This window comes from Tilletiaria anomala, assembly GCF_000711695.1.
Source record: "Tilletiaria anomala UBC 951 chromosome Unknown K437scaffold_4, whole genome shotgun sequence".
Lineage (NCBI taxonomy): Eukaryota > Fungi > Basidiomycota > Exobasidiomycetes > Georgefischeriales > Tilletiariaceae > Tilletiaria > Tilletiaria anomala.
In genome coordinates, this window is record NW_013547018.1 from 324,020 (window position 1) to 337,920 (window position 13,901).

Here is a 13,901-nt window from a genome sequence, read left to right on the forward strand (position 1 = left end):
GCTTGAGAGCCCCAGGCCATCTTTCCATTGAACACGTTCGCTTACCACCTTCCCTTTGCAGCCATGGGTCGCTTTGGCGGCAACTCGACCGATTCGCTGCTGGTACGCTGAGTGATGATGGCCACCTCTTCGCCATTCTACCGCAACCATGCGGCGTTCCCACTCGGCCAGCTAGGAATTTTACCGCTGACCTAGCTCACCGCGCGCAGTCAAGACCAGCATCGACATTCGCTACCGCTTCCCGAACACCATGTTCACGAGCCTGCACTACGTCGATTAAAAAGAGCACGTCCTTGCTGGAGCCCTTGTGGTGGCGCTACCCTGCCGACAAGAGGTCGTTTGCCGTCGAGAACCCGTACTTTGCGCTCATCGTCGCAACCCGCCACGACGGCAGCACGGCTGGCTCGCTCCACCTTGATGACTGGACCAGCGTGCGGCAGTCCGCCATCACCCTGGCGACCTGTTCATTTGCCATCTGCACGCTAACTGTCGACGGCGTCTTTTGACTACAAGGGAGAGGGTGACCAATGTTGAAAAGGTCATCCTTTTCGGAAAGGACGCGAGCAAGGCCGCATCGAGGGATGTGTCGCAACTGCAGGGTAGTTATAACTTGAAGTTCAAAGCGCTCGCCATTAATGGGCTATCGCAGCATGGTCCATTCAAAATTAGCATTGCCTGATGCATGCATGTACTCTGGACGATGTTTATTGGAGATGCAGGTACTCCCACGTGCACTCGCTCGCCTTTCCCCTTTCCCAACGATCTGCGCCCCTGCTGCCGTCGCCTTGAAGAGAGACGTGCAGGGACATTTCTCTCGACGCCACAGCGTCACCCGGCTCTTGTGTTTGCAATCGCAGCCGCAGCCGCCACTCGAGCCACAAGCTGGGGCCAAAGTGCATTAACTCGCCGCCACCCGTGCGACTGGGCTCGCCAAGCAGCGCGACAAGCTCCCGCGCCTTTGTGTACGTCTCAATGCAGAACTCCACGACCCTCGGCGCCGAGGGCTCATCTGATGATGAGATATTGACAACCTCTCCAACAAGGACGATCGGAAGGCAGGGGTAAATACCGCCAGAAGGATGCGGGTTGTAGAGGAAGAGTGCATCGAGCTGCCACGGCTCTGTCTCGATGCGGGATAGGTGATACTCTAGGGCGTACCGAGCGATCATTAGAGTGAGGTTCTTTCTGCCATTCGTGATAGGCCGGTCTTTTTTGGCAACATCGACCCTGGCGGGTGGTTGCCTGCCCTGGCGCTGTGCCTCCATAGTCTCGATCGTGAAGCAAAGTCGGAGGACATGAGAAAAGGCCGGGCAAGAAGGGGTAGCAGAGGCGGCTGGGGCCCAGGGAGTAGTGAACTGCTGGAGAAGCAACAGTGTGGGTAGTGGGTTCAATGCCTTGGTCAGCAAAGCTGGGTCCAGCTCCGCGGCGCCAGCTACCCCCAATGCATTACGTTGCATCATTGACGGAGGGCCAACAGGAGAGTGAAAATCCAATAGCAGATATCAACAGATACGAAGAAAACCCCGAGGGGGTCACTCGCTGGTGAAAATGATCAAGGCAACAGCGGACGAAAAGGGTGTCCTGCCTTCGATAAATAAAAATAAAATGTGCTGTAAAATGACGGCGTGCAAAAAGAGAAAAAAGTATTGACGACTGTGGGACTCGAACCCACGCCCCGGAGGACCAGAGAATCTTTGCGATAAGCGCAAGATCCTTAATCTGGCGCGTTAACCACTTCGCTAAATCGCCTGATGTATGTTTGAGAATACATTATGGTATATTACGTGTTCACATAAGTTATGTGCCCTAAAAAGGATAAAAAAAGTAATGACGACTGTGGGACTCGAACCCACGCCCCGGAGGACCAGAGAATCTCTGCAATGAACTGCAAGATCCTTAATCTGGCGCGTTAACCACTTCGCTAAATCGCCTGATATATCCATGAACATATCGGGAAGACTATGTACCGAGCACTGTCTGGATAAGTTTTTATAATTTGCCGTTGTACGCTTCACCGCTTACGCCTATCAGCTTCAAGTTGTGACGTAATGTCTTGTATGGCCAAAGGGGTGCTTCGAGGTTAAATCTCCGGCGGTTGCGGAGCATCGCGCGACGATTTGAATCATCGCCAAAGACTCGGTGGACTGTAGAAATTGGCGCCGCTCGGCCCGCCAGTCTTTTCGTGAACGTTCGTGCTGGCAATTCCTTAAACATAGGAAGCCACTATTACTCCTCCCAACCACCGCACGGACCTACAAACTCTTGTTGCCTTTTGCTCCACAGGTACCTTGCACATTACAGTTGCTGCTATATATTTACTACCACAGACAAAGCGTAATGGAGCACTTGAATCTCTGCTTCAAGCGGTGATGGTCACCGGCCGACCGAGGGTCATCATCAGCAGCGGCCGTAGAGGCGGTCGGCCGCCGCAGTAAGTAGCGCAAACACAAACCGAGTTCAGCTTTTATCAATGAGCATCTTTGTTTGGCACGCGCAACACATCTTGTTTGAGTGCAACGCCCTTTTCGAATCGCATAAATGAGAGTGATACACACATCATTGCATCCCCAAATGTATCTATCTAGTCCCTGACGAAATCACCGCAGCCTCGGCCGAGAAAGCGACTCATATGTAATCCCTCGGCGTCCGGCACAATTCTCTGGAGGTCCCAACCTGCCGGCCAGAAGTGAGCCAAGGTGACAGTGATACCAAAGATGGATACTCGAAAAATGTTCGAGTGCGAATCGTGCCATGAGCTCTTCCCTGGCTGCCGATTGTGCTCCATCCACAAGAGCGACAAGCATCCGGTTGGTCCACTGTGATGCCCACATCGCTATTAAAGGCGTTTTCAGAAGCTATGCCAACTCATGTACCATCACGAAAGGGAGCATCAAATGCATGCGAGCCTCGCAGGTTGCGAAGACGATTACAGCTCTTTGGTTGCGGAAGATATGTGAGACTACATAATAAGGGTTTGGCTGGAAATGATTCTTGCAATATTGCTTGATCACAGCAGCTTCTATTTAGAGCGATGGTGGGAAATACTGGAGTGCGCAAAACGCTTGGAAGAGCAACTGCCTCACAGACGAAAGGTTACATGTATGGGCACGTATGGAGGGATGTGCCACAGCATGACAAGGGCAACATGGTGACGGACAAGCATAGTAGGGGGATTTGCCAAAGCATGCCATCGACTCTTCAAAGGATCGTTGCCAAAAATGCCATAGGGAGACATGGGAAGCATAGATACGGAGTGAAAAAGTATAAAAGAGTCGGCATTGACTGTTTTAATGTTGGAGCTAAAATTGCGAGGAGGGTTCTGGTTGGTGCTTCGCGGGTAGGGGCTCTCCGGAGATTCATACGATACCTATTTTGTATTCAAGCCTTAGGTTCGCCATCCATATTCGTTACTATTGAAAAATGTCCTTCCGTTGGACCCAGCGACGACGCACCTTGATTGGGCCCGACGGGGTGGGGAAAGGGTTATGTCTCAAATCGTAGGGGAGAGGACAGCGATGAGCTGTGGATCATGAGTGTCGACGGCGGATGATGGGCGATAGATGCACGACGATGCGTTGATGATGCAATGAAAACGACTGGGGAGGGTCGATCATTGATTGGAGGCCTTTTCAAGATGGTGACTCGAACGTGAAGCAGCCGTTGAACGCAAACGGTGAGTCAATGTGACTAACTCTCCCCCAGCCAACCCATCCGCTGAGCTTTTCATACGAAGGGAAAGTGCGGCACTGCGCCACACACTCTAGATTGATTCGGCATCTCGATCAGTCTTTTCTCGACTTTCCGCTCTTGTTCTTCCACCATCCGCTGTTTGGCAAGGGAGAGTCTGCTCACAACTCCAAACTCGACCCCCATACCATCTCTCATTTGGACTCAGACGTGTGCGTTCGTGTATAAAGTAGGCTCGGTAACGCACAGCAGGCCTTCGTCGTACACGTCCCAACACTCATAGGCCCAACGACTGTGTGGCGGCAAAGCGCTTCCCCGACGGAAATTACCGCGTCATCTTGCGGCGCGCGGGCTGCTAGTCGAGTGTCGCACGACCTCGCCCCCACGCCTCCCGACTCATCCCACGCTCATCCATCTGCACCGCACCTCGGCTTTTCTTCTTGTGGCGCTTTCCATAATGAGCAACGAGTCTGCACATCTCACTCCAGGGGTCTTGAATCCTGCAGCTAATTCCTGGCAGCCGCAAACATCTCGCGCCGCTATCGAACATGGCCAAGGCTGTGGCCCCATAGAGCGCCAGCCCGCCAATGGAAAGCCAGCGCGCAAATCTACAGGACGCACTGGGCGAGGGGCAAAGCGCGCAGTCAATGGCGCACCTTCAGAAGCCCAGCAGCAACAGCAGCAGCAGACGGGGCAAGGAAAAGGACGAAATCGGGGCAAGTCGAAGCCCAATGCTCAGAGAAAGCCTGAGTTGTCTCTGTCCGGAGACTCGCACCCCAACAGCACGACTGCATCAGATCTGTCAGACTCGGCACTGGCCTCGAAAGCGGCCTCGCGGCGGCAAAAGTTTGGAACGAAGCTCACTTCCTCTGACAAGCCCACGCAGCCGGCTAGGCGACCGCCGGACCCTTCCTCGGCCTTCCCCCTTCGTGACGATTATCCTGACCTTCGCTCTCGTCTCATCGCCGAGCTCAGCCACGGTCAGTATGACTGCGTGATATGCTATTCTACCGTCGCAACGCGCCAACCGGTCTGGTCCTGCTCTCAGTGCTCGGCCGTCCTGCATCTGAACTGCGCAAAGCAATGGGCCGAACGCAGCGTCAAGCAGATGGAGGAGCAGAATGCGATGCAGGAAAATGCCGAGATCCGCGCGAGGAGAGGCACATGGAGGTGCCCCAGCTGCCAGTACGCGCGCGAAGACGTGCCGCACAACTACTGGTGCTGGTGCGGCAGAGTGATGGACCCCAGCCCGCAGAACACTCCGCCAGGCAGTGTCCGAATCCCACACGGCTGCGGACAGAAATGTACCAAAGGGAACTGTGCACAGTGAGTCCTCGATAAGCACTCTGCATGTATGTCTAGCTAACTCCTTTGATAGTGCGTGCACTGAGCTCTGCCACCCAGCAGCGTGTCCGCCGTGCCCAGTGACTGTCTCTCGGCGCTGTTTTTGCGGTAAAAAGACCGTCACGATTCGATGCTCACAGCTCACCCGCACATCTCGTGTCGCCATGCTCGGCCTCGCCGAGAACGGCCTGGGCAGCGAGCTCGGCGGGATATCGTGCACGGACGTCTGCGGCAAGGCGCTCAACTGTGGCGTCCACACCTGCCAGTCAGTCTGCCATGCAGGCAAGTGCGGCGATTGCACGGTCACCAAAGAGGCAAATTGCTACTGTGGGAGAGATACCAAGATCATGCTCTGCGGACAAGGGCAGGAGATCAAGAGTTACAGCATCGCAGGAGACGAAAGCTGGGATGGGTACTGGTCGTGCGAACAGCTTTGCGAGAGAAAGTTCGATGTGAGTTGGTTCGCCAAGTAAGGTTGACAGACGGCCATGCTCACCTCCCTTCTTTCAGTGCCGGCATCATGCCTGCAAGAGAACGTGCCACCCCCTCTCGCGCCAGGCAGCAACGTGCTCGCGCTCTCCATCCCTCGTGTCGACATGCCCCTGCGGCGCGACATCCGTCGCTGGCCGCACGTCGTGTACCGACGCAATCCCGACGTGCCAAAACACGTGCAAAAAGGACCTCCCTTGCGACCATCAATGCGTCGGCTTATGCCATGCAGGTGACTGTGCGCCATGTGCTGTGCCCACCACGCGGCCCTGCCGATGTGGAGAGGCCAAGCAGACGCTAGTGTGCTCTGCGCGTCAGGCGGCCGGAGGTGGCGAACAGGACGTGCTGTGCAAGATGGTGTGCAAGGCGCTGCGCAACTGCGGCAAGCATCAGTGCAATCGTCAGTGCTGCCCGCTCTACTTTCAGGCCAAGTCCAAGAGCAAAAAACGTCCGACGCCAGCTGAGTTGGAGATGCAAGACCCTATGGGCTTTCACGCCTGCGACGTCCCCTGCGGCAAACCGCTGTCGTGCAAGCTACATTCGTGCGAGCGTAGCTGCCATCGTGGGCCGTGCGGGCGTTGCCTTCAGAGTTCATTCGAGGAGGCCGTCTGCCACTGCGGGCGCACCGTCATGGAGCCGCCTATCCAGTGTGGAACGCAGATTCAGTGCAACTTTCCGTGCACGCGCCCGCCCCCGCCGTGCGGCCACCCGCCCCTGCCGCACAACTGTCATCAAGAGGAGGATTGCCCGCCATGCGTTTACCTGACGGATCGCCTCTGCCACTGTAAGAAGACCGTCGTGCCGAATGTGCCGTGCAGCCGCACGAATGTCCACTGTGGCGTACAATGCGGCAGCGTCCTTGGCTGCGGTTTCCAGTGAGTGTGCGGCGCGTTGAACTTGAACGTGGAACGCTGACATGTGCGCTCTCTAGTCGATGCCAAGGGGTCTGCCACCAGGCGCCGGCCGACTGTGGGCCGTGCACGCAAATGTGCGGCAAGCCGCGCAAGCTGTGCGGACATGCTTGCCCGACGCCTTGTCACGCTCCGGGCATGTGCCCCGAGACCGAGGCATGCCAGGCGTTGACGGTTCTGCAATGCGGCTGCGGACACGTGCAACAAAAGGTCAAGTGTGGCGTGTCGATGCACAAGCCTAACGCAGAGAGGAGCCTCAAGTGCAACGACTCGTGCGCGATCGCGCAGCGCAATGCCAAGATGGCCGAAGCGCTCGGCCTCAGCGTTGGCGACAAGGCAGGGCCAACGCAGTATCCTGACTCAGTGCTTGCATTCTACGCCAGCCGGCGAAAGGAGGCAGAGCAAGTCGAGCAACTGCTCACCGATTTTATCAAGTCGCCGCGGCACGGGACCATCCTGCCAGTGGCGAACAAGGAGGTGCGGCAATTCACGCACGAGCTCGCTACATGCTATGGCCTGGCGAGCGAGAGCGTCGACGAGGAGCCAAGGCGCAGCGTCATGCTGCGCAGAGGCGGCGGTGGCAGCGCGAGCGCGCTGCCGACCCGGTCGCTGAACGACGCATGGAAGGAAAAGGCGGCCGAGTCGGCGCTCCTCAGCACCAGCGCGGCGCGCAGGGCACAGTCTGTTACGCTGACGCAACTGCGTCGGCAGCCATCGGCGGGGGTCAGCGCGCCGGCGTCCGCTACGCCCCTGTCCAGCTGGAACAGTTTCATCCTTGAGGGCGTTTTTGGACAGGACGAGGCGTCACTGCGAGCGGTGCTGTCCCCTCGCCTCGGCGAGGCGGTCGCGTACGGGACGAAGTGGCTGACACACGAGGACGTGCTCGTGCACCCGGTGCTGCGCGCCGCCATGGGCACCGCTGCGATCGACGCGGCGGGGCGCGCCATCGTGTCTGCGTTCGAGCCGGTACGGAGCCTCTGCGGCAAATCCAGCAGCAGCAGCGGTCCACCTGTCGCGAGGGCGTTGCGCCCTGCGACGGTGGACTTGTTGTCGCCGTCGCTGCCGGTGCTGCGCAGAGGGAGCAGCGCGACGGAGAACCGCGCGGCGACGGGGTCGGCATGGAGCAGCCACGTGCTACTTGAGCACGCCGTCGTCCCTGCGGCTGTCCGCTCCGCGCCTGTGTCTGGCAGGGCGACGCCGATGCACGGGTATGCGCCCTCAGGCGGGGGTCCGCTTTTGATGGCAGCTGCCGCTGCACGTGGGCAGGGCGGCGCGGTAGGCTCTCCATCGCCGCCGCCTGTGGTGCCAGAGGGGGATGTGCCGGATAGCTGGGACGATAGCGTGTAGGGTACCCTAGCGTGGGTGCATTTGGCTGCGGCGCTGCACGAGCGTGTATGTACCATTGGAACGAGTCTGGTGCGCCTGCGATTGTGCGGTACATGCCTTGACCCCTGGATCCGTGTGGCTCTGGGTGTGCGCACCGGTTCCCTGGTCGAGGTGGATGATGGCGGGCTACCGCGGCCAGAGGGAGTGGCGGGGGAAGAGTCTGTGTATCAATGAGACCGCTTTATTCTTTTTCTTTCTTTTTTGCTGCTGCTGTAGTCTACTCCTTGAGCAGCACATGAGTGCGATGGGATGAGAGAGGAAGTATACATGTTGTCACGTGACATATACATTCTGTCATGTCCCGGCTGGGGGGGGTCTCACAAATGCTTCGCAGTTGCAATTCGGCAAAGGAAAAAAGTGGTGTGAGAAGGGAGAATAATGCCGAACGGAAGCGTTGGTTCAAAGATACCCCAGCTTCAGGTATGATGCCGCAGATACATGCATTGTTGCAGTAACCCTAATGACAACTCACATTCAAAACTCCCCAGCACTCACATGCTCGCAGCCACCGCTCCCGACTGCTGCATGGCTGCATCACCTGTTTGTTCCACATGTTCGGGTCTGCTTCGAGTGAGTGGGATGGGTGGGGACATTTTCAGTTTGCTTCCCCTCCCACCGACGTGGTGCACTGGCAGACTCGCACTGTTGACGGGCACAGGTGGGGGAGTCTCTCTCTCTCGCACACACCCGCAGCCACAGGGCGCTCCGTGGGTCGAATCAATAAGCATTTCCCGTTCTGCACCCAGCAAACCGTCCCGACAGCCATGCACATGCACACGTGTGCATGGCGCGGTTGGTGCCACGGATGATGCATGTCTCTCTCACACACAATGTCACGCACGCACTCAGTGCACAACGCCCTCAGCACAGCCAGCAAGCACCCATGCACGCAAAAGGGTGGGGCTCGTGCCGTGCACCGCGCCCTCCCCACGAGGAAAGGAGAGGCAGATATACATACCCCAGAGCGCGTCCTGACGCCACGGCTATTTGCGCACTCGCCACAAGCAGCCCCACGCAGCCGACCTTGCCGTACAACACGGACACATCGCACAGCAGCCTCATCATCTCTCGCCATGGGCCCTAGTCTCTAGCAAACCAGTACAGGGGTCATGCAAAGCGCTTCGAAAGGATAAGCTATACAGTTGGACCACGCGCAATGGGTATCGATCATGTCAATAGCAGGCCGTCCGCACTGCGAACGCTGGGCCAAAGTCGGCAAACTGGTCGTCGTAGTACTGCTCGCCGCCGCTGAGCGCATGGCACGCTGAAAAGGCGGGCAGGTCGGCCGCGTCAAACGGCCGTCGACTCTGCCAGACGGCCGCGAGGTCGATCGGTCGTGGGATGATGGGCGCCTGTACGAGCGAGGGTGTGCAAATCAGACGTGTGCGCTTTCACAGCGGGCGGTAAGAGACACGCAAGCAAGCACTCACCGTCAGGAGGCAGCGTTCGACCGCGTCCCAGCGCACGCCGGCGAACCACGGGTGTCGCTTGATGTCCTCGATCCCACCGGCGAGGTTGCCAAGGCGCTGTGAGAGCGTTGGCTGCAGCAGGCCGCGGATGAGGTGCGCAGCCTGCGCATCGATGCATGGTGGGAACAGCACGCCGGAGATGCCCTGTAGAATCTTCTCGTAAACCTCGAGCGGGCTGCCCGCGTAGAACGGCGGGTAGCCCGCCAGCATCTCGAACAACAGCACTCCCAGCGACCAGTAGTCCACCGCCTTGCCGTGCCCGCTGCTCTGGATGATCTCAGGTGCGAGGTACTCGGGCGTGCCACACAGCGTCCATGCGCGGTCCACGACCTGCTTGGCGAACCCGAAATCCGCCAGCTTGACGTATCCATCCGCGCGCAGCAGCAGGTTCTCCGGCTTCAGATCGCGGTAGGCAATGTCCCGCGCGTGCAGGTGCTCGAGAGCAAGCACAATGTTGCACACATAGAATCGCGCCGCGTCCGCCGTGAAGCGCTTGGCCTGGCGCAGATGCGCAAAGATCTCGCCCCCGGGGACAAACTCCATTAGCATGTAGCAGTTCAGCCCGTCCTGGAACGAGCTGTAAAGGTTAACCAGGAACGGGTGCGACACGTGCGCCAACACGTCCTTCTCCGACAGCGTGTGCTCCACCTGCCGCGATCTGATCACATCCTGCTTCCGCAGCACCTTGACCGCAAAATACGACCTCGGCTCGGCCGGCGATGCGCCCTTGAGCTTGACGAGCAGCACCTTGCCGAACGTCCCCGTGCCCACCTCGTCGACGACATCAAAGTGGTCGAGCCCGTACCGGGGTTGCGGGTCAAAGTACGGCGAAAACGGCAGCTCGCACACCGGCGGTGGCGGCGCCAGCCGCGTCTTCACGGCCGGCCGTCCAGCGGGAAGTGGGTCTGTGCAACCATGTTCGTGTCTGGGCGCACGTCGGCCGTCGGCGCCAACGGCGGCGGGCGCGGGTGCGTGCTCGTACGATCGCGTGGCGTATCGATGTGACCTTGGCGGCTCGTACTGTGGCGGCGGAGGGTGCCACGGCGAGGGACTCGGCTCACCGCGTCGCTCGTGCATCTCGCCAAACGGAGAGAGGGCCGTGGCGGAAGTGGCGGACATGTCGCTCTTGGCCGAGTCAAGAGGGTTGCGGTAACCACAAGAAGAACCGCCGAACGGCCTTGGCATGTGCATAGCCACGTCGTGCATGGTCGCTCCTGGCGGCACTGTTATGGTCACGTTGTTGTCTCGAGTGGGGGCGGTCCGACTGACAACATCGAGACGCAGTGAACCCATGTTGCACAATAGCCCGCGGCCGTTGGTAGCTGCGATAGCTTCTTTGGCATCTTTCGATAGCCATGGCAGCGCATAATTAGGAGCGCTGTTCCCGCCGTCAAGGGCGCGCCTCTTTTTGATCTTGGCATCATTCGACGCATCCGTACTGCCGGCCGCGTTTAACAAGGCAGTGATGGGCAACGCGACTGGCGCATGCTGCACCACCACCACCTCCTCCTCCACGGTGTTCTCCTCCCCCAGTTTCTCCCCCACCACCTCATCTTCCACTTCATGCTGCTCCGACGAGGACGGTGCGCGTGCCATGGTGTTCCCAAGCGTCGGCAAAGGCGAGCGCGTGGGCGGTGAGGGAGAGATATGCTCTGCGACGGCTTTGTCGCAGGCGATGCCCTGACCGTATACTCCAGTCGCTCGCGATAAGGTGGAAGTCTTGTCGGAGAGCCTGCTCCAATTAGTACTGTTGCGTCTAGACGACGCCTTTTGCGCAGATGTCTGCTGCCTGCTGTACGACTTTGCTGTGTGGCGAAATTAATTTGAAAAGAAATTAGTTGAACAGCTGAAGACGTTGCTCAGAGGTACGTCGGCGAGCGACACTCACCTACAATCTCCTTCAAGATATCATCTAGTGGCCTGAGACCCAAGCTTTCGCGCAGCCTGGGTTTGAGAGCTTCTGGGATGCGCCCTCCAGGGAAGGAGCAGAGTGGGACATATCCTTCTTCCTCGCGCAAGGGTAGCGCATGCTGGTGCAGCAGCTGTGGTGCGCGCTCTCGAGCATCGGATGCGGTTGAGTTGTTTGTTGCCACAGAAGAGGAGGAAGGGTAGAATGTGTCTGCAGCATTGGATTGTATGGTGCTCGTCCGCGGCGTATGGCTGACGCTTCCGTTCACGCTCACGCCAGCGCCAACGCCCGCACCGCCGACGTACGAGCTTTGCAGACCGCTCTCGGGCACATGCCAGCCGGGGCTGACGGCCGGCAGACCGTTCTCGATGCGCACCTGCAACCTGCGTGCTGCGGCTGTCAATAGCGGCGGCGGAGATGGCGCTTGGAGCGCGCCAGGCGCCGATCCCTCCCTAGCGGTAGATCCCGAGCTCGCGCTGCCTCGCTGGTCGGAGCTGACGCTGTCCGCCGAGTGCTGTCGTGTGGACTGCCGCGACCTCGCATCGCTCCCTGCATGCTGGACTTGCTGAGCTTGGAGGGAGGTAGACCTGCGGAAAGCTTTGTAGAGATCCAGATCGGCTTCCCGCTTAGCGACTCGCAGGAGCCTCTCCAGCTCTACATCCTCGCTTCTTGCTGTCGCATCCCTTCCCTGGCGCAGCTCGCGCTCACGCTCCTCTTGCCGCTCACGGTCGATCGCGTCTTCTTCGTCTTCTTCATCATTGTTTCCGGTTGAATTGACATGCATGGCGCTATCAGCGAACGCCGCTTCACCCTCCTGGCTGTCCTTGCCTCCATCATCATACCTGCCGGCATGCTGTATGGCGCCGACATCGTAGCTGATCCGCTGCGCGGTGTCGCGCGTGCTCTTGGCGTCGTGCACGTGCTTCGGCAACGGGAACAGAGAGTCGACGGGCCGTTCCGGAGGGGCCAGGCCGATGCCGCTGTTCATCGCGTTCGCTGTCCAGGGCCCTAGGCTGAGAGACGAGTGCGCATGAACTGTGCCTGTGCCTGTGCCTGTCCCTAGGCTGCTAGATACGGCCTGGCACCCCGAGTTGCGCACGAAGTCGTCCTTTGGCGCAGGTGCCGTTGCCGTCTCCGGGCATGGTGTCTGTGATGACGATGATGGCGCTGATGCAGCCAGTGGCAGAGCAGCGAACGCGTAGGAATCGATTCGTCGCTGCTTGCCTCTCGCCTTGCTCGATAGCGCCTTTGAACCCTTGTCCTTGCTCGCGCTCGTGCCCATGACGGCTGTGGGTGATGCAGACCGCTCCTTGCGCTTCTGGCTGCGCTTGTCCAGCTCTTCTTGCAAGATGCGCGCCACATCCTCGTCCATGAACGCGGACGGAGACGCAGAAAAGGGCTCTGCCTCATGCAGGCCGGTCCGCGTGCTCGACATGCTCATCTGCAAGCCTCCTACGTAGGTCTGAAGACCGTGCACGTACCCTGGCTGCTGGGTGCTTTGCAAGAGAGCCGAAGATGCTTTGCCTTTCGGAGCCCACAGAGAGCCGTGTGCTGTTGGCAGCGACATGAGCGCACCGCCTTGGAAATCATCGCTGGCGCCTCGAGTGGAGAGCTGGCCTGATGCATCAGGAGGCATGACAACGTTCTCTTGATCCATGCCGTGAGTGCCATGTGTGTGACGAGCGGCTTCGAGGGCCTTAGACGGCTGCTGGTGAGCTTCAAGCGACGGAGAGAAGCTCATGCCTTGGCCGGCAACCCGTAGCTCGTCTCGAGCTTCTAGCGTCATGCTGCCTTTGCTACTGCTCTCGCCTGCAGTGGGATTGGACATCTCTCTTTCCAATCTCTCCTCTGCCTGTCTCTTCGATGAAATTGCAGTAACCCTCATGGAGGTGTCCATGGCCCGATGTGTCGGAGCGGCAGCGTCGGCGTTCACAGCTTGGAGCTGAGTGTGGGATGTGATGAGAATGATGGTTTCTATCGATTTCGAGCCGTCTTCCTTACCTGGCGCGAACTCCCCCACTCCCCACCGGCGATGCTGCCCGGATGCGCTGATATCGCAGGACATGTCCCCCGCCGCTTGCAGACGAGCGTTAGAATTGCCCGCCCAATCTTCCCCACTCGGACTGCCTTGTCCCACCCAGAGTTTGCCGTTGATGCTCTTCCCAGGGCCACGGTGTCGAAAATTACTCTCCTCCACCGTCAGGCGAACCTTCGGCGATGGCCTCTGTCTTGCATCTTCTCGCTGCAAGTTGCTGACAGTTTGCGCCTTGGCAGCCCAGTTGTTGCAGACCGGGACAAAAAGTGGACTATGTAGTTCACAGTCGGACGCTGAAATTAGCGAAGATGAGGCGCTGAAACTGCGCTTCTCTTTCCTCTCTGGGCTTAGCCGTGGGCCTAGGCCCGGAGCGGCACCCGGTGAAAATAATCAATTCTGCATGCACTGCATAGCTGGGGGGTTGGGAGTGGGGCTTCTTTTTTCTTTCTTTTTTTTCTTGCCTGTGGCCCGGTGCCTCATCTCTTTTGTTCTGCGTTGCGTGGGGCCACCCAAGTATGGGCGGCGGTCTGCCCTCTGCCGCCGTGCTGCACATCGACTTGCTCTAATTGGCGAGGTCCAAGAGAAATTCGGAGGGTTTCGTTCCTTGTGTCACAATTGCGCCCAGTATCACGACAAATGTCATGGAAACATGGAAGCATCAAACGATCCAA

At 58.7% G+C, this 13,901-nt stretch overlaps 5 protein-coding genes and 2 non-coding genes across 7 annotated transcripts; 2 read left to right on the top strand and 5 right to left on the bottom strand.

Moving 5' to 3' along the window:
• Positions 1–63: 63 nt before the first annotated feature.
• On the top strand, positions 64–506 carry K437DRAFT_266092 (uncharacterized protein; the record flags this gene model as incomplete). Its single annotated transcript, XM_013390550.1, has 2 exons — positions 64–102; positions 210–506. The coding sequence occupies 2 exons, from the start codon at positions 64–66 to the stop codon at positions 504–506; spliced, it is 336 nt and encodes a 111-aa protein (XP_013246004.1).
• A 198-nt stretch (positions 507–704) lies between these two features.
• K437DRAFT_266093 (uncharacterized protein) lies at positions 705–1,265 on the bottom strand (the record flags this gene model as incomplete). Its single annotated transcript, XM_013390551.1, has 1 exon — positions 705–1,265. The coding sequence occupies one exon, from the start codon at positions 1,263–1,265 to the stop codon at positions 705–707; it is 561 nt and encodes a 186-aa protein (XP_013246005.1).
• A 382-nt stretch (positions 1,266–1,647) lies between these two features.
• K437DRAFT_t4 lies at positions 1,648–1,749 on the bottom strand. Its single transcript has one exon. It is a non-coding gene; the product is annotated as a tRNA-Leu (tRNA).
• Positions 1,750–1,828: 79 nt separating this feature from the next.
• K437DRAFT_t3 lies at positions 1,829–1,931 on the bottom strand. Its single transcript has one exon. It is a non-coding gene; the product is annotated as a tRNA-Leu (tRNA).
• A 1,913-nt stretch (positions 1,932–3,844) lies between these two features.
• On the top strand, positions 3,845–7,778 carry K437DRAFT_242616 (uncharacterized protein; the record flags this gene model as incomplete). Its single annotated transcript, XM_013390552.1, has 4 exons — positions 3,845–5,013; positions 5,066–5,483; positions 5,542–6,395; positions 6,452–7,778. Exons 1-4 carry the CDS (start codon positions 4,145–4,147, stop codon positions 7,776–7,778), a joined length of 3,468 nt encoding a protein of 1,155 aa, XP_013246006.1. The 5' UTR covers positions 3,845–4,144.
• A 1,484-nt stretch (positions 7,779–9,262) lies between these two features.
• On the bottom strand, positions 9,263–10,102 carry K437DRAFT_212759 (protein kinase A; the record flags this gene model as incomplete). The annotated part of the gene is made up of 1 exon (XM_013390553.1): positions 9,263–10,102. A coding segment is annotated over one exon (840 nt), but the record flags the coding sequence as incomplete, so codon positions are not given.
• Positions 10,103–10,696: 594 nt separating this feature from the next.
• K437DRAFT_117988 (uncharacterized protein) lies at positions 10,697–13,428 on the bottom strand. The gene is made up of 3 exons (XM_013390554.1): positions 13,197–13,428; positions 11,179–13,137; positions 10,697–11,091 (listed from the first exon to the last, which is right to left on the bottom strand). Exons 2-3 carry the CDS (start codon positions 13,090–13,092, stop codon positions 10,738–10,740), a joined length of 2,268 nt encoding a protein of 755 aa, XP_013246008.1. The 5' UTR covers positions 13,093–13,137; positions 13,197–13,428; the 3' UTR covers positions 10,697–10,737.
• Positions 13,429–13,901: the final 473 nt, after the last annotated feature.

Bases quoted from the DNA above. Each gene is read 5' to 3' on its own strand.
- K437DRAFT_117988 (XM_013390554.1), bottom strand. From the start codon at position 13,092: ATGGACACCTCCATGAGGGTTACTGCAATTTCATCGAAGAGACAGGCA. The intron at 11,092-11,178 runs GTAGGTGAGTGT...TTCGCCACACAG, and splicing joins ATGATATCTTGAAGGAGATT to CAAAGTCGTACAGCAGGCAG.